Here is a 15,918-nt window from a genome sequence, read left to right on the forward strand (position 1 = left end):
TTGGAGCTACACCTTAAAATTTACAGAACACTAATAGTTCACGCGTACATATTAGCATGTATGTTCTAGGAACCATATATCAAAGCAGTTATGTAGTTGCCATGGTGTTGACGTGCAACCATAAAATGAACTTTAATTTCTCTCACGAGCTTCTAAACCCGTGAGTTAAACCACTCGCAACAATATTGTACCAAGATAACACATGAATATTTATTTATTGTACATAAACCCAACTACTTTGAACAAAGCATGCCCTCCGGGCTAAGATTTGTATGTGTATCAACATTAGCCCTTCCCAGTGACAATAGGCAAACAATTACAATGCTCACAAGTAAAATAAGGGTTTCCTCTTACTGGAATGCAACTAAAAACAGATTATAACTTGATAGCACTTTAGTGCCACTATATGAATCTCTCTATTTTTATTTATTCGGTTCCAGATTGTAATGTCTAAACCAGCATTCTATGGGATACATCATAATCAAAATTATTAGGTGAGAAAAATAAATATGCTAGATTTAACGATTCAGTCTAAATATGTGAATATCATCTGAACATACAATTCAGAATGTATACTTGCCAGGCAAGCTTAGGTAATTGTTGCATAAAAAAATAACAATCACGACACCTCAACTTTCTTGAAAACTGAAGTCACCTTCCATTATATCTAAGCAATGCAATCTCTTAGTGTGCAATGCTGGAGGGCATCTACGATTTAATTGATTAGAGAAATTATCCATCACCACCAACGGCCTGCTCTTTGCTGCTTTATCCTTATTGTCTTCTTGCATGGAGAAGATGCATCCTGTTGCTTTTAGCATAACAGCTAGCGACTCTAGTTGCTCTCGTTGACACCAATACTAACTATTACCTAGAGTGCTGCATCACTGTTATCAGCAACTGAATCAAGTCAACATAACATCCCAGGAGAGCTGCATAACTGTTATCAACAACTGAATCAAGTCAACACAACAACCTAGGATTGCGTTGAGTACCTGCTGGAGAGGCGATGCGAGCCTGATGCAGACTCTCACAATGCACCCCACGCGATGGGCCATGGCGCGAGAGGCAGCTGGAGCGGCAATCACAGGCTCCTCGACAACATGGCCTTGGTGGCAAGTATGTGATGCAGCCCTTTCTCCAACAGAACCTCTTCACCGTCGTTTTCCTTCTCTTGCTCTGCTTTGGGTTCCTCTAGCAGGAACCTGATTCTTGGTGTTGGTGACTTGCGTTTTGCAATTTGGATGGCTCAAAAAGACCATGGATAAGCAGGTAAGCAGAAGCTGTGACAGAACAAAGCATGCAGAATTAATGGAATTTCATGGACCACGGCTATGTTGTGTAGCAATTCAATCAGTGTCAGTTATGGACTCTTGGTTGGGAATTCACCTTTCACAGCCAGGAGTAGTAAGAGTTGCTGAACCCCTCTGCTCATGTGATCTGCATCAAGTAGATATAATCAGAACCTAGGCATAGTGTTACAATTGGTTGCTGACCAGATCATGGTTGGGCGTTGTGGTCAGAGGGACAAGGTGTTGAGGCCCAGCTAGAACATCACTTTGGACTTGCTTATCTTCTCCCGTATATGCAACTTGGTCGATGGACACAAATGTTCAGTGAAGCAAGAGGCCGAAGGCCTTTAACCAAATCATTATCCCTCACCCTTCAAAATATATGCATCCTTAGAAGGAATCCCTGATTGGGACACCGAGGCTGCACAATGTGACTCCACCGTACCCTGCCGCAGTGTCGATTCCACTCGTATAAATTCATCTACAGTTTCCGCGCAGGTCCCAGCCATGGTGGACGGACGGCCGAAGCCTTTGGCCTCGATCAAGCCGGGACCCATGAGGAAATCACACCGGGGGATGGCGCCGAAGCCCCTCAGCGTGGATCTGGTAGAGGCGGAGAGCTGAACGAGGATTCCACAAAAGCCTGAAGGCCTCGATCTGGGCGAGTTGGGCGGGATTTGGTCGAAGCCCGGAGCCGTCTCGTGAAAGAAGAGAAGGAGGACGTACGTCGCCGGCGCCCTGACGCGTGCGTCGGGGACTTGCCATGAGGAGCTCCAGCAGGAGCACGCCCAGGGAGTAGACGCCACCTCCGGGGCGCGGTAGCCGCCGCCGACCACCCGGACGGACGACGGCGCGTAGGTGGTGTGTAGACAGAAGTTGGAGAGTGCGGCGCCGCCCCTCACCCTCTCCTCCTCCGCCGTGCTAGGAGGGGAGCGGATAAGATACACCGTGGGTTGAATACACTGGAGGGGGAGGAGCACTGCGCATGGAATACCGAATGTTAAGAGAGTTTTATGTAAAAACGAAACGTTTTTTCAAATCCACTTACAAAGGGACTGCGGGTTGCTTCCTATGAACTTCAGGGATTTTTTTGTGAAAACTCCGCGACGGTGAACCCGACATACTCAATCCGTGCTTTATTATTTATTAGATTATAAACTAGCAAAAATGCACGTGCGTTGCAACGGAAAAAGAAAAAAATATCACACACCCTCCTTCCCATCCTACTAATGGTGGTCATGGTGTCCATTTATCACAAACCCATCCGAACGTGGGCAATCCAAAGACGATGAGCACAGCCATAAAAATGTAAAGCTAATTTGTAATTCCATGAAAATGGCCCTTGTAGAATCCATACAAAACACAATCCAACCAACCATTTTAATGATATTTTCACAAACTTCAGTTGTGCTATTACTGACCATGTTTAAATTGGTAATAAGAAAATGATGTTGCATGTTGTTTGAGAATAACGTTTATATTCTCTCCTATAGAACAATTGCTTCTATTCTTTCAGGACAAAACTATACAACAAAATGTTTCAGAATGCAAGGAGTCAAAATACTCTGAATCAGATTATACACTCTGAAATGTAAATTCAGGCCATATACATTCCACTTATATGCAGCTAACCTACCAAGTATTACACTTCTAGGACCAAAAACTTGAAAGTGGAATAGCACAGCTTAAGTAAAAAACTTATCACTGCTTGAAAGCATTGCACACATTTGTGAATCCAAGCATAGTTATCTGGAGGAAATAATTCAGCAAATACAATATGCGTCGAAAATTCAGAGATCTCATGAGAGGTGGATTGATGCCCAATATATTGAGAAACAATACACATATTTCAGCAGGTAGTTCGATGAACCAAAGCAAAGTACTTACAAACAATAGAAAAGGAAATGAGTACATAACCCAGGGACCAAATTGGTAAACAATACTACAATCTTGAAAAGAAACATCAACATCAGTAAATTTAAGAACGACACAACTACAGTCTTGTGCCACTTCCGGTTGCACCCCATGAAATGCCAAGAGAACCGCACATAGTGGCGAGCAATAGGCTTTTCTTGACCGAGCAGCGGCAAACAAAACTTGCAGAATATTTAGTTAAGCATGAATATTTGATGTATGATTCCACAGTATGCATTGTACGTACTTTAGGTAAGTATATAGTCGCATAGATATATATCTGAAATAGCAAGATATACATTAGTTACTCCTATTCTTTTCTATTTAAATTTTGTGTTCCACCATGATACATAAATGGCATATAAAATACAGTTCAAAACAGATGCTATACATGCAATTACATATTCTCGGAAAAAAAATGCAATTACATATATTTATCACCGCTGCATTGATTTCCTTGAGAAATTTAGTAATCCTTATAATTATGCTGATTTGAAGCATCATGTTCCATCTTTCATCTTGCATCTCCACTAAATTATGTCTCGCACCTGTTCACCACATTCAGTTTGACGCTATCCACAATGGGGAGCAGACTTGTGACTGAAAACACAAATTTTATGTTCTTTCCCGTCCTGCAAGAACTTATGCAATTTTGAACTTTGGCACAAACACCACAATGCAGAACCGTGTATGATGTGGGTTGTAACAAGCAAAAAAGTTGGGAGTTTCATGGATGAGGAGGACGTCGGCTACTGTTGTCGTTGTGCGCTGCTGAATTCAGATGGAGGGGGTACGAGAGGTGCTGCTGAGGGCTTACCTGGAGAGAAGGAGAAAACATAGCAGTGTCCGGATCACAGGCGCCTTGCAGCTCCTTAGCGCATGTAGGGGCAGCCTCGATTCCGCCTCTGCTCCAGACCCTTCCTCAATCCACCACCTACCTACTCCAGCTCCTTTTCAATACGCCTTGAACCTCTTGGATTTCTCACATGGATGGCTTGTAAGGCATATCCTGAAACTAAGCATCATCAATAAACTTTAGTACTATCTTAGATGGAGAATTATGGAGGTATACTCTACAGAAAAGTACTGACATGAAGTTGAGTAGTGGCTTTAGAGACATACATCTAAAGCTTGTAGGCTCAATAGTTGGTAAGAAACTCTCTTTTAGTTAGATAAAAGGTATGTAGACTTCTTAAGTTAGCAAGTGCTATTAGCTAGAACCATGGTCGTCTCTGCCTCTGTCTGTCGAATATGATATGATATAGTAAAAAATAAATATTTTTTGATGAATACAGAGTAAATAATGAGTGAGCAGAAGTGTTAAGCTTAATCAATCAAAAGCATACAACCCTCCAACGATCCCAGACCTATCAATGTAAATGTATCAAATATTGTTACACATTATGCATACCATTCTCTGTTCATCTCGACCTACACTGCTTTGTAGCTTATTAAATTCCTATCCATCAAAATCTATCTGTGACAATATCTAGCACTTAATTGTTATATGACTTCTAAAAGCAGCTTGGCTAACCCCTCAGCGGTGACGGTATGCAATACTAAGAATATGGTGGAGTGCTTGAGTCCGTTGTCAGCTTCAACTCCGACCTCCGAGTCAGAACACATTGAGGATAAGCTGGCCAGCCACGAAATCTGCAGCACTGGCCGTGAGCGTGGGCGGCCGGGTGTGAGCAATAACAAAAATAACAGCATCATTTGTATACGTACCAAACAGCTTGCCATGCCTATGCAAAATTCAGCTAGCAGCAATAGCAAAATTAAGCTAGAAGTAGCAAGCTAGCAGTAAGAGAGCAGCAGTGCAGCACCACATCGTCGCTGAAGACTATAGAAAATTGCTCTGTTCCAGCCAAGTGTGTTTAGAAGCCATCACAAATTGGTTCACACAACAGATAAATGAAAGTTGCAATTGGTACCTGGTGTCTTGAAGCTCCTGCAGCACAAAACAAATATCAGTGCACTTTTGTACTAATTCAGAACAAAACAAATCAAGGGAACTACCAATTTTTCTGACCAAGATCAAGAGAACTATCCTAATCCTCCTTTGCCAACGGCCAACAGCTTCCTCTGCTTGCAACCATTCACTTCCTCTGCATGTAAAGCGCCACACACATAAACAGGGATGCACATCCAGCCGCACACATCAGGGACAACCGGTAGGCGAGGCACGTCACAGATACCACACACGCCACACCCGGCCAGATATGTATAGCCACCGCCTGTGTGATGCGAGAGGAGAGCGGGGATGTTGGAGAGAGATGGAGCAGGAGATTGATGCAATGACTGAGGGGAGGGCAGCTGCTAGAGACCACTACTCCTAGCAGCGCGAGAGAGGGGGCCTGGAGTAGAGGGAGGCGAGGAGGCGCGGCAACCCCATGGCCTGCGGGGGGGTGGCGTTTGTGCGGCTGCTAGGGTTCGCAGGGGTCGGGGGGGAAATTATGTCTGCCTTCATCGTCGTCACCGGCGACACGCGCCGCGTCGCCCGCCCCCGAATCCGCCTCCCCAACCCCTCAGTAGAAGGCCGCGGGTGTGGGGGCAATTGGGTGGGAGTAGGCGCGCCGGTGGGGTAGGCAGTGGCGGAGCACGGCGACTGTAGGCGGTGGCGGCGCACGGCAACGGGGGGTGGTCCAGCGGAGCGCGACGACGGGGGCAGGCCGGTGGAGAGCCGCGACAAGGGGCTGGGGGGCGGCGGTGTGCGGCTAGCGGTGAGGCGGGACAGGAGGTGGCAGCGCGCAGGAGTCGAGATGGGATAAGGAGGATGGGCCGTGCGGGCGGCTGCGTTTTTACCTGCCTTTTTGATATTCGACTTATTAGGAGGACTGCGGGTTGAATATCAAAATATCAAAAAGGCAGGTAAAATAGTACCACCTCAAAAGTAAAAAAATAATATAGATGAAAAAAAACTGAAAGCGTAAATTGACGGAAAAAAGCGTATTGTGACGGTGAACCCACGGAGTCAATCCGTACTTTATTAATATTAATATTATTATTATTATTATATATATAGGGATAGACTAGCACATATGCTCGTGCGTTGCAACGGGAAAGACAATTAGAATGTCTACCAAAACACTAAGCACTCATCAACGCGACTCTACAACACCCAACGGTGCAACCTGGCGGCAACCGAGAGGTGCATGCCAAGGTCTAGCAGAAATGTATATTAGTCAAGCATTAAAAACCATGGTAGGCATGCAATATTTTTGATATGTTTTTTTGTACGACAATTTATTGACACCATACATAATAAATCAAAGTTGAACAAAATCATTAGATTGAAATCTACTTCATCCCTTTCAGTTTCTTGGGGCTATCTTAGGAATTTGAGCCAACCCACTTTATCCAATTAACACACTTGCTTTTTCTCTTGAAAAATAGATTAGCTGTTAAAAAAAAGGACGAACTCACTTGCAGCAACAACACCAGCCCATGCACGCTCACCCCTCGCTGAAGCTTCTTGGAAATTAGAAAATAGCACCCACAAATCCGTCCAAGATTTTATTTAGAAGAAAAATCTCAAGGGAGCAACATAATTTTGGGACGGAGGGAGTATGTCCAGCCTCGTTTACAGCTAGCAACTCTAACTCATCCCTCAATGTTCATGTTTATCTTCAGCCTCTCCCACAATCCCACACCTCATCGTGTTTTCTTTAAGAAATCCCACACCTCATCCTTTATTTATTAACCAAGGAGCTTGTTGATTGTCTACTCATTGGTGTATATAAATTGTAATGATTTCATGAACAGTAGCAAGGCGGGACTACTTTTTTTTTGAGCATCAGTACAGACACAAGCGCTCATATACACGCGCATACACTTACCCCTATGAACGCACACACGCACACCCTATATAGCCTTAAAAAGAAAGGACGTATCCTGAGTTCGATCCACAGGAGTAATAATATTTTACGTATTCTTGAAGCCCACTCACATGGTGCGTTGTGCAGGCCCATCAACACGTTGCGTTCGATCCGCTGGATTACATGACGCGGCCCAAGCAGCGCTAGTGGCCTATGTGCCAAGAAAATATACGAAGTCCAGGTTTAATTCAATATAAGTATAGAACGTTCGTTGCATTTATCAGAGAGACTTGTGGTAGGTGAGTTGGCTAGTTCGTTGTGCTTTGGATGTAGGGGCCCAGGTTTGAATTTCTATCTTGTAACTTTTATTAGTACGAATTTTGATGCATACGATGTGGTTCCCGAATTAGTACCACCTCGTATATATGTTTTAAATTTAAACTGAAAGCGTAAATTTACAACAAGAAAGCGTATTGTGACGGTGAACCCACGGAGTCAATCCGTGCTTTATTATTAGAGATAGACTAGCAAAAGAGCCCGTGCGTTGCAACGGGAGAGATGAATAATATTTTTTCTATAGATAATTTGTTGTAATCAACATACTTTAGAGTGAACCGGTGCAGGATATCTCAGGAGGAAAACAAAATGGATACAGATTCAATTTATTAAATGAATCTAGCAAACCTTTATTAATTACATGTGCATCTTGTAATCTCTAGAGTATACTTTTTGCGTGACGATTCACTTATTGTAAGCCTTGAGTTCCTTGTTTTCTTCTTCATCGTATTCAAAATGAGTGAATCTACACTTCAAAACATGTCTATATACATCTGTATGCTATCTATATTGAAATCTCTAAAAATACTTATATTTAGGTACGGAGAGAGTATTTCCTTGATCGGTTTCAAGCTCAAGATGTCCAATTGATCACTTCCAGGCAAAGTATGTGCAAATGCAGGGTATAGCTAATTATAATTGAACGCTTTCTTTGTAAAATAGACATAAGAAATTTATTTTTTGGGATTAACTCCAAGCCAAATATACATAATAAATTCATTTGACTGAAACTTTCATCATCAAGTTAGGCTAGAGGAGCCAGGTTCAGAAAATTCAGGGTATTACTGGTGCTGATCCATGCCAACAACCATCCTTGGAAGAAACATCGCTCCAACGAAGGACTATCTCTTGTCTTCTTGGCGTGTTTAAGTTATAGTACGTAGCATGATTTCACTGAAATGGGATCCCCGCCCTCCGGAGTGTATTCACAGAACTCCCTCACCTACACAAATAATAAAATGAAGTTATAAGACTCAGTCTAGAGTCTTACCCCGATTCACGACCTTCCATTTATATAAGTAGACACAAAGTACTATTAGATCTAAGAAGCACACCAAAAAGTACAGAATCATCTCCAGGATAACATGATTGAGAACAACAACACTGAAAATATCTTGTGATTTTCTAATAGAGAAGTACACAATTACTATGGCAATGACATATACTTATTTATAGGAAAGGCCGCAAAGGACATACATAGACGTTTGGTCACAGAAGCATCACCCATGAGCAGTCTTTATGCTCAGACATTTAGAAGAACACTTGTTGCACACACTGCAGTCTCACAATAGGATAGAAAAAAATGCTACATATCAGAGTGGAGTTAGGGAGAGATGTTACCGCTATATACCCGGAGATGGTATGCGCATCCTCTCAAGCTGAGATGGCTCTCGCATCCTCTTAAGTGATGGTGACTGTGTGTGCTCACGTACTCGCTGGCTATGGCAGCTCCCATGCCCTCGGAAGCGGCAACAATCCTCGTGATCTTGTGTCCTCGCTGGTTGCGGCGGTGCCACTGCGAATCCTGGCATGCAGCAGCATCACGGACGAAGGATGGCACTGAAAACATTGGTGCAGAAAGCAAATCCAAGAAGAATCTGAAGGCTAATGTAGTGGAAAAAATATACGCTAGTTCCAGGAAATTAAGAATAGCATTTTTTTACAATTCTTTCTATGAATCATTTATCGTAAATCCTGTGCCTATATTCTCTAGTTGCACACTATTTATTAAAAATAGTGCTCATATAGCAGGTGAATTCACCAATCAAATAGCCACCCATAAACTGATATGTCCACAAATCTAATTCCATCTAGCTAACAAACACCAACTGAAGTCCTTCAATTCTAGATATTTCTAATCCTGTTTACACATCGTAATCCTGTTTTGCTAAGTGCAGCTAGCATAACTATTCTGCAAAGCTAATTCTTCACTGAAGGAAAATGATAACCTAGGTGCAGCTAGCATATCTATATTCTGCAAAGCTAATTGTTAACTGAAGAAAAAGCATAATCGAGCAAGGGGACAGAAATAATAACTACAACAGGGGAGTCGAAAACATTTTAACATCATAAAAGCTTTAAAAATATTGTCTTTGAGATCGCCATCTTAGATATACAAATAGTGAGATACATAAGCAGATTTATACACAATAGTATCGATGCATGCATGAGCAAAGTAGCCTATGTATGCAGTTCAAATTAAGTGAAGCAAGCTCATACAATAATTAGAAGGTACAATACAGTTCTCTGTTTCAAACTGTTTTTCTTGTGATGCGGCAAAGAAATTCTCGTACAGTTGCAAAAATCATCTCTACTCCTAATGTCTCAGTTGGTAGGTCGCGTTCCGGGTTTTATTTTCGTCCCACCTCACCCGGTCTTTTTTGGTACTTCTTTGGTACTTGCTCCCACCTCCCGCTCAGCCGAGACGGTTTATTTTCGTACTCCCTCCCACCTTCCAGGTAGTTCCCTCCACGCAAAAAAAATCGAACCAACCGATCTCTACTCCTAATGAAGCAGTTGGTAGCCTCGTACGGTTTATTTTCGTCCCACCTACCATGGTTTTATTTGGTACCTGCTCCCACCTCCCAATTTTGTCGGTTTTTTTTCGTCGGTTTTTTATTCGTCCCCCTCCCACTGGCCGGACAAACCCAACGTTTATTTGGTAACACAATGAATTCACATATGGTGATTGATTTCTTCTTTGATAACCCAACTAACGGATGGTAATCAATCTTCAAATATCAAAACCAAACATACAAGGCAACAATTAATTCATTTTTTTCTGACCGGTTATTTTTCGTCTCCCCTCCCACATACCTTTTCGCTTCACCGCCCACATAAACCCATCGGATTAGTTACCATATAAAAGAATTAATCACAATCAATCAAGCATTGATGGGATATTTCCTTACATTGATGTGATTTTCATTTCTTATCATGAATCATACACGTCAAAAAAAGGTACAGCGTGCGAGTATCGTGGGCACATGCCCTACAAATCCGAAAATGCCTATAAAAATTAAATCAGAATCAATCAAGCATTGCCGGTATATTTTACTTGTTTTGATGGGATTTTTGTACACGGTACCATTAACTCGATCCTCCCACCGCTGCCCTCCTCACGAGCCTGGACGGCCGATCCTCTCGACGTCTACCCTCATGTGTCCTCGCGCCGCCATCATCTTCTTCTCTCCGATCTCCTTGACTAGGAGGACTCCTCTGTGCCCCAGGCCCTGGCCGACGCCGGCGACTCCTCGGTACTCCACCCGCGCCATCACATCCGACGCAGGCGAAACTCCAGCTGATGCCACGGGATCCACATCCTACGCTCGTCGGCCATCTTCCACTCCGGCTGCTGCGTGGTGCCGCCGCTGCGGGAGGTAACCTGGCAGGGGCAGACGTAGCCGTCCTCGTGCAGCCCGACCCATGCGTCTAGCTCGGCGGCAAAGTAGCCTCGGCCTCTGAAAGGCAGCATCCACTCCCCATGGCGCCTCCACTTGTAGCTCCTGGTGTCGACGGAGTACGTGCCGCAGACCGCCCTGCTGCACGAGGACACGAATATGGTGCGCCCGTCCGGGTGCAGCGCGCAGGAGAAGATCATCTCGTCCTTGGTGAAGGGCGTCGGCATGCTTTTCCAGGACCAGTAGGTGGGCAGCAGGTCGTCGTCTTCCGTCGTCGGTGGCTTCGCCATCGCCTCAAAGGACACAGGCCGCTCCATGAAGTGGAAGGCGAACGCGTACAGCGCGTCGCCGGCGCCAGAGGTCAGGAAGGTGTTGGAGCCACAAAGCAGTGCGTCTCGAACGGGAGGGCCGACGGGCAGTCCGGCGGTGTTAGTGTCGTAGAAGAGGGTTCCGGCGTGTATGTTGCTCGTGGCGATGATGTTGCTGCCCAGGGCTGCGAACTACATGGCACAGCCACGCTCAGATGACACTAGCCGAAGGACAGGGGGGCGCTGAGGTCGGGACTGTCGGCATCGATCTTGCGGATGGTGAAGCCCTTGTGCCAGTCGTCTAGAACCAGATAGAGGCTCTTCTCCTTGCTGCCGCTGCAGTCGTGGTAGTAGTTGGGCTCATCCTCCTCGCCCCGCCTTCTTTGCTTAGACATCCCGCCCCCGACTGACTGAATTCTGAAGTATATACCAGAAAAACACGTACGCAGACGAAAACACTCGAATAGATTGGACGTAGCTGGCTAACCACGGTTGATGTAGTATCGATCTACTAGAAGCAACACGGATACGCGCAAGCAATTGATACACACGGGCATGCCCCGTGCCCGCTGATCTTTCTATTGGTCTCTGGGTGTACTGTTTATAGGGGTGCAGGGTAATACGTATATATAGCTATAGCTAGGACTTGCAACATAACCGATTCGGGACGGAACTACTGATCCTACTTGGTGATGGATTCCTGCACAAGCCGGACATGAGACGTGCTTTTTTTCTTGAGGGAAACGCCGCCACCACCGCCGCCAGCGCGGAACCCTAGGGCAGGGCGCTAGGATCCCCAAAGCAGGGCGGGCAGCGAGGAGCGGCGCAAGGAGGCCGTGTCGGTCGTTCCCGCCACCAGCGCTAAACCCCAGGTATTTACGTTCCGTGTCCTCACCGCACTCTACGCTGATACATCAGCGAGGAGCTAACGGTGGAAATGCTACTCCTCCCCGAACTCTATGATGCTTGATTCGATCTCGTGGAATGGAGCCATGACGGTGGGCAAGGCTATTGAGTTTGCTCCTAACGCCGGCTTGGGCGATGGGTGGGACGAATGCGAGCAGCGGCCAACAGCGGACATGGACTCAAGCCAGCACAGGTCCACGGCGGTAGAGGAGAGACACCACCCACCACCCATCGATGCAGTGAGGAGTGTGGTGTTCTACAGTATGGTAATTGGTAAAAGTTTTTGGTCCTATAATATCAGAGAGAGAGAGAGAGAGCATATTACATAAAAATAACGCTGAGAATTTAGATGCATTGTTTGTCACGGAGCTGTGACTGGCCAATTTACATGAAATTAATTCCCTTAGTTGTGGTGGCAAATATAATACACCTAATCCATATTGTTATGCACTAGCGTGTGTGTGAGAGATAGATGGATTATGGTCTCATACCCAATAAGATGGATATGTGCGTGTGTTAGAGAGAGAGGGGGGGAGAGGGGGAGAGACAGTGAAGAAGAGGGACGGAAAGAGTGTGTGTGTGAGGATTTGATGGTAAAAAAAGGTCGCCAATGTCACTTGATATGTATGAGAATATTAAATGTAATATTAACATGATTAATATTAAACTCTTAAAGTTACGAAAATGTTACCCGTTGCAACGCACGGGCGTTCTTCTAGTTATTCATAGTTTAAGAGTAATAATGTTCAGGCAGGCACAAATTTAGGAAAAATACCACATGAATCTGAATTGAACCGTGCATGATTCACAATCGCATCTAAGTACAAAACCAACAGTGGCCCTCCATCTAAGCAATCCATGAGTACACGTTGATCTCAAGATTACTAACTAAAACCAAGTCTTGCAACAGTAAGGGAAGAAGACCATGACCACCAGTATCAAGTGCTGAAGAATCGCATTAGGTGTTTTACAATTACGGAGAGTCAAAGAGCAGTGAAGTGGAAGCAACGAGGCAACCAAAGCTTGCTATTCAGCTCATCTCCAACAACAGCGGCAGCAAGGTGGCGTTAGTGATGGTCAGGTCAAGGCCTCACAAACTTCAGGCTGTACGGGATACGTAGCTTCGAGGGGATACATACCTCTCGTGTAGCCGCCACAAGAGACATTGCACGGCTCGACAGGCGTTCTTGTTCCTCCGGCGAACTCGGCGCTTCTTCGTCCGGCGAACTTGGCGGCGACATTGGATGTTTGGTCAAAAATTGCAATTTCGACGGGATGATGGAGATTATGGTCGAAGGGCAAAACCTGATGGAGATTCCGACCGAGGACCCTTGCTTCTTATAACAGCCAATCAAATCCGGGTCGGGCACTACATCAATTTGTGTTGGACAAGGACACGGCCGGCCTTCAATTTCCCATCCAAATCACGACAGGAGGAGCGGAGGTTGAGAAGGATAACACGCGGGAGGCCAGAGAGGACTGGCGGCGGCACGGCCGGTGTACCATCCTCAAGAACGCCCACGAGCGCAGCAAGGCCATGGCATCCGCCTTCTCCTCCGCCTCGGCTGTAGCCGTGTAGCAAGCGCACGACGTCCGCCTTCTCCTCCGCCTCCTCTGTAGCCGCGCCCATGGCGTCCACCTTCTCCTCCGCCGTGGCTGTAGCGGTCCGACGAAGGCGCCGCACCTCACCTGCTCGTGCTCCGCCGTCGCTGCCATCGCTGGAAAGGGAGGAGTTTTGGATAAGATGAATCAGGGACCGCAGACTGAATATCGAACGAACATAGGGTCTTTTTTGTAAAACCGAAGCATCGCCGTTCGTGCCCAAATGGCCTATGTGGGGTGGACGAGCTATCGGCCAGAGTTGGCCCATCGGACCGAGCAGACTCGTCTGGCTCCAGCCAAACATCGACTACGCTCGGAAACAATTGTCATCAGCAAACTAAACGATTTTTTAGTACCACCTTGTGTATATATTTTAAAATTAAACTGAAAGCGTAAATTCACGAGAAGAAGCATATTGTGACGGTGAATTCACGGAGTCAATTCATACTTTATTATTAGGGATAGATTATTATTATTATTATTACTATTAATATTACTATTACTATTACTAGTACTAGTACAAATGCCCGTGTGTTGCACCGGGCGATTAAATTAGTAGAACTCAGTCCTTGTATCATTTCGCAACACTTCTTATATTCAATTTTGACGAAGTCGGTAAACATGTATCCTTGATTATCCAGTAAAAGCCTTCCTAACATCGTTCGCCAGGATGTGTTTCAGCTCCGCACTTTCATCTGATGACAAAATAGTGGTGTGCATAGAATGGTCTTGCAATTGTTTTTTGATTGTCCAAAGTAACACTAATATTTTTTGTAATTTTTGGAAATATTATTTGATTTTTTATAATGAATTCATTTTTCTATGACTAACAATTTCATTTGTAATTTTTTTGCACTGTTTAGGCTTGGAGTAAAATATAAGGACTTGGTATACACAACACGCACACTCTCAGAAAAAGATGAGAATATTTCTAAAAAAAAGAGATGAGAATAATAAGATTTAGTAACGACTTGAGATGATGTGAATATTAATATGTAACGATTCCTACTCAGTTTTCATGAAAGTTTGTAAAAACTTCAAAATATTTTCACCTCTATTAAATTCCTGCCAAAAAATTTCTATTTGCTAAAAGATAAAATATGTTTTTGTTTGAGTAACAATAAAATAGCAAAAAAAGATAAAAAAAAGAGAAACACACTCAAGGGCCAGCCCGGCCCATATTTCTTTAAGCCAACTTATAATAAAATAATAAATAGCGGGTACATCTCCATCTGGTATTCTCGGCGACAAGCCCTACATGAACATATTTTTCAGAGTCCGCTGGTTACTCATCATTTTATTATGAAGTACATCCATGAGCTTGAAGAGTGTAGACCAAAGAAGATGCAGCAAGTGGCCAATACATCCAGCAACAACGCCATATCAAGATGGGTCCATCCCCCTGAAGGTATAGCAAAAATTCGAGTCGATGGTGTTGTTTCAAGATCTGCGAAGGAAGGAACCTATAGTGCAATATGCAGGGACCATGATGGCAAATATTTGGTCTCATCGGCCATCAAAGTCTCGGGTATCACGGACCCGGGGACTCTCGAGGCGTTAGCTTGTCGCGAGGCGCTTGCTCTAGCCCTGGATCTTGGGCTGCCAAATATACTGGTTGGCTCAAATTGCAAAGTTGTGGTGAACGACATCAAGCTAGGCACGGGAGGTATGTATGAAAGCATAGTGAAGGAAATAAGAAATACGTCCGAGCAATTTCAGCAATGCACCTTCATCTTCGAAGGTCGCGGTACTAATCTTGAGGCGCATAGCCTTGCTAAGCACACCTTTGATCTGGACTTAGGGCGCCATTTGTGGCTTATAAACCCTCCAGACTTGAATTGTATCGCTATAAACATTTTAGAGTAATAAAACAGTATGTTTAGATGAAAAAAGAAAACCCCCAACGCTAGCCTCTTGCCTGAAAAAGAATAAACAAAAATGCCAGCCTCTTCCATTGGTGCCTCCTCCTTGCTGGAGAACAGCGGCGGAAAACTTCTTCTCACTCTCGCCTCGCACTGTCTCCCCAATCCGGCTGAGAGCTTCTTGCACACCGCCGACTCGCTCTCCTTTGCCTCAGCTAGGCGTCCTCCTGCCATCGCTTAGCGGCGAGAACACCACGACGCCGCTCGCTCTTCTCCCGCCGACCTCATCTCCTTCTAGATCTCTGCAGAGCGCCTCCTGTTGGATGACCTCGCGTGTGCGCCGCCCGCCGCTTCACACATGAGCGCCGCCATCTTGCTTCCGTTCTGGAGAGCCTCCCGACAGCCGCCGCTGGCCTCTCCATTCTCCTCCGCGCCTGCCTGCCCTCCGCCTCGCCTTGCTTCCGCTCCATTAATAATAT

The 15,918-nt window shown here is 45.0% G+C and overlaps 1 protein-coding gene, 1 long non-coding RNA gene and 1 pseudogene across 2 annotated transcripts; all 3 read right to left on the reverse strand.

Moving 5' to 3' along the window:
* Nucleotides 1-510: 510 nt before the first annotated feature.
* On the reverse strand, nucleotides 511-6,655 carry LOC125518690 (uncharacterized). The gene is made up of 8 exons (XM_087532518.1): nucleotides 6,633-6,655; nucleotides 5,564-6,043; nucleotides 5,273-5,314; nucleotides 5,141-5,157; nucleotides 1,663-2,271; nucleotides 1,390-1,440; nucleotides 996-1,283; nucleotides 511-887 (listed from the first exon to the last, which is right to left on the reverse strand). The coding sequence occupies exons 1-7, from the start codon at nucleotides 6,653-6,655 to the stop codon at nucleotides 1,195-1,197; spliced, it is 1,311 nt and encodes a 436-aa protein (XP_087388644.1). The 3' UTR covers nucleotides 511-887; nucleotides 996-1,194.
* Nucleotides 6,656-8,020: 1,365 nt separating this feature from the next.
* On the reverse strand, nucleotides 8,021-13,272 carry LOC125521601 (uncharacterized). The gene is made up of 3 exons (XR_015609677.1): nucleotides 13,115-13,272; nucleotides 8,702-8,885; nucleotides 8,021-8,303 (listed from the first exon to the last, which is right to left on the reverse strand). It is a non-coding gene; the product is annotated as an uncharacterized LOC125521601 (long non-coding RNA).
* Nucleotides 9,887-13,120, reverse strand: LOC147959154 (uncharacterized; annotated as a pseudogene).
* Nucleotides 13,273-15,918: the final 2,646 nt, after the last annotated feature.

This window comes from Triticum urartu, chromosome 7A (genome assembly GCF_056163025.1).
Source record: "Triticum urartu cultivar PI428250 chromosome 7A, HENAU_Tu73, whole genome shotgun sequence".
Classification (NCBI taxonomy): domain Eukaryota; kingdom Viridiplantae; phylum Streptophyta; class Magnoliopsida; order Poales; family Poaceae; genus Triticum; species Triticum urartu.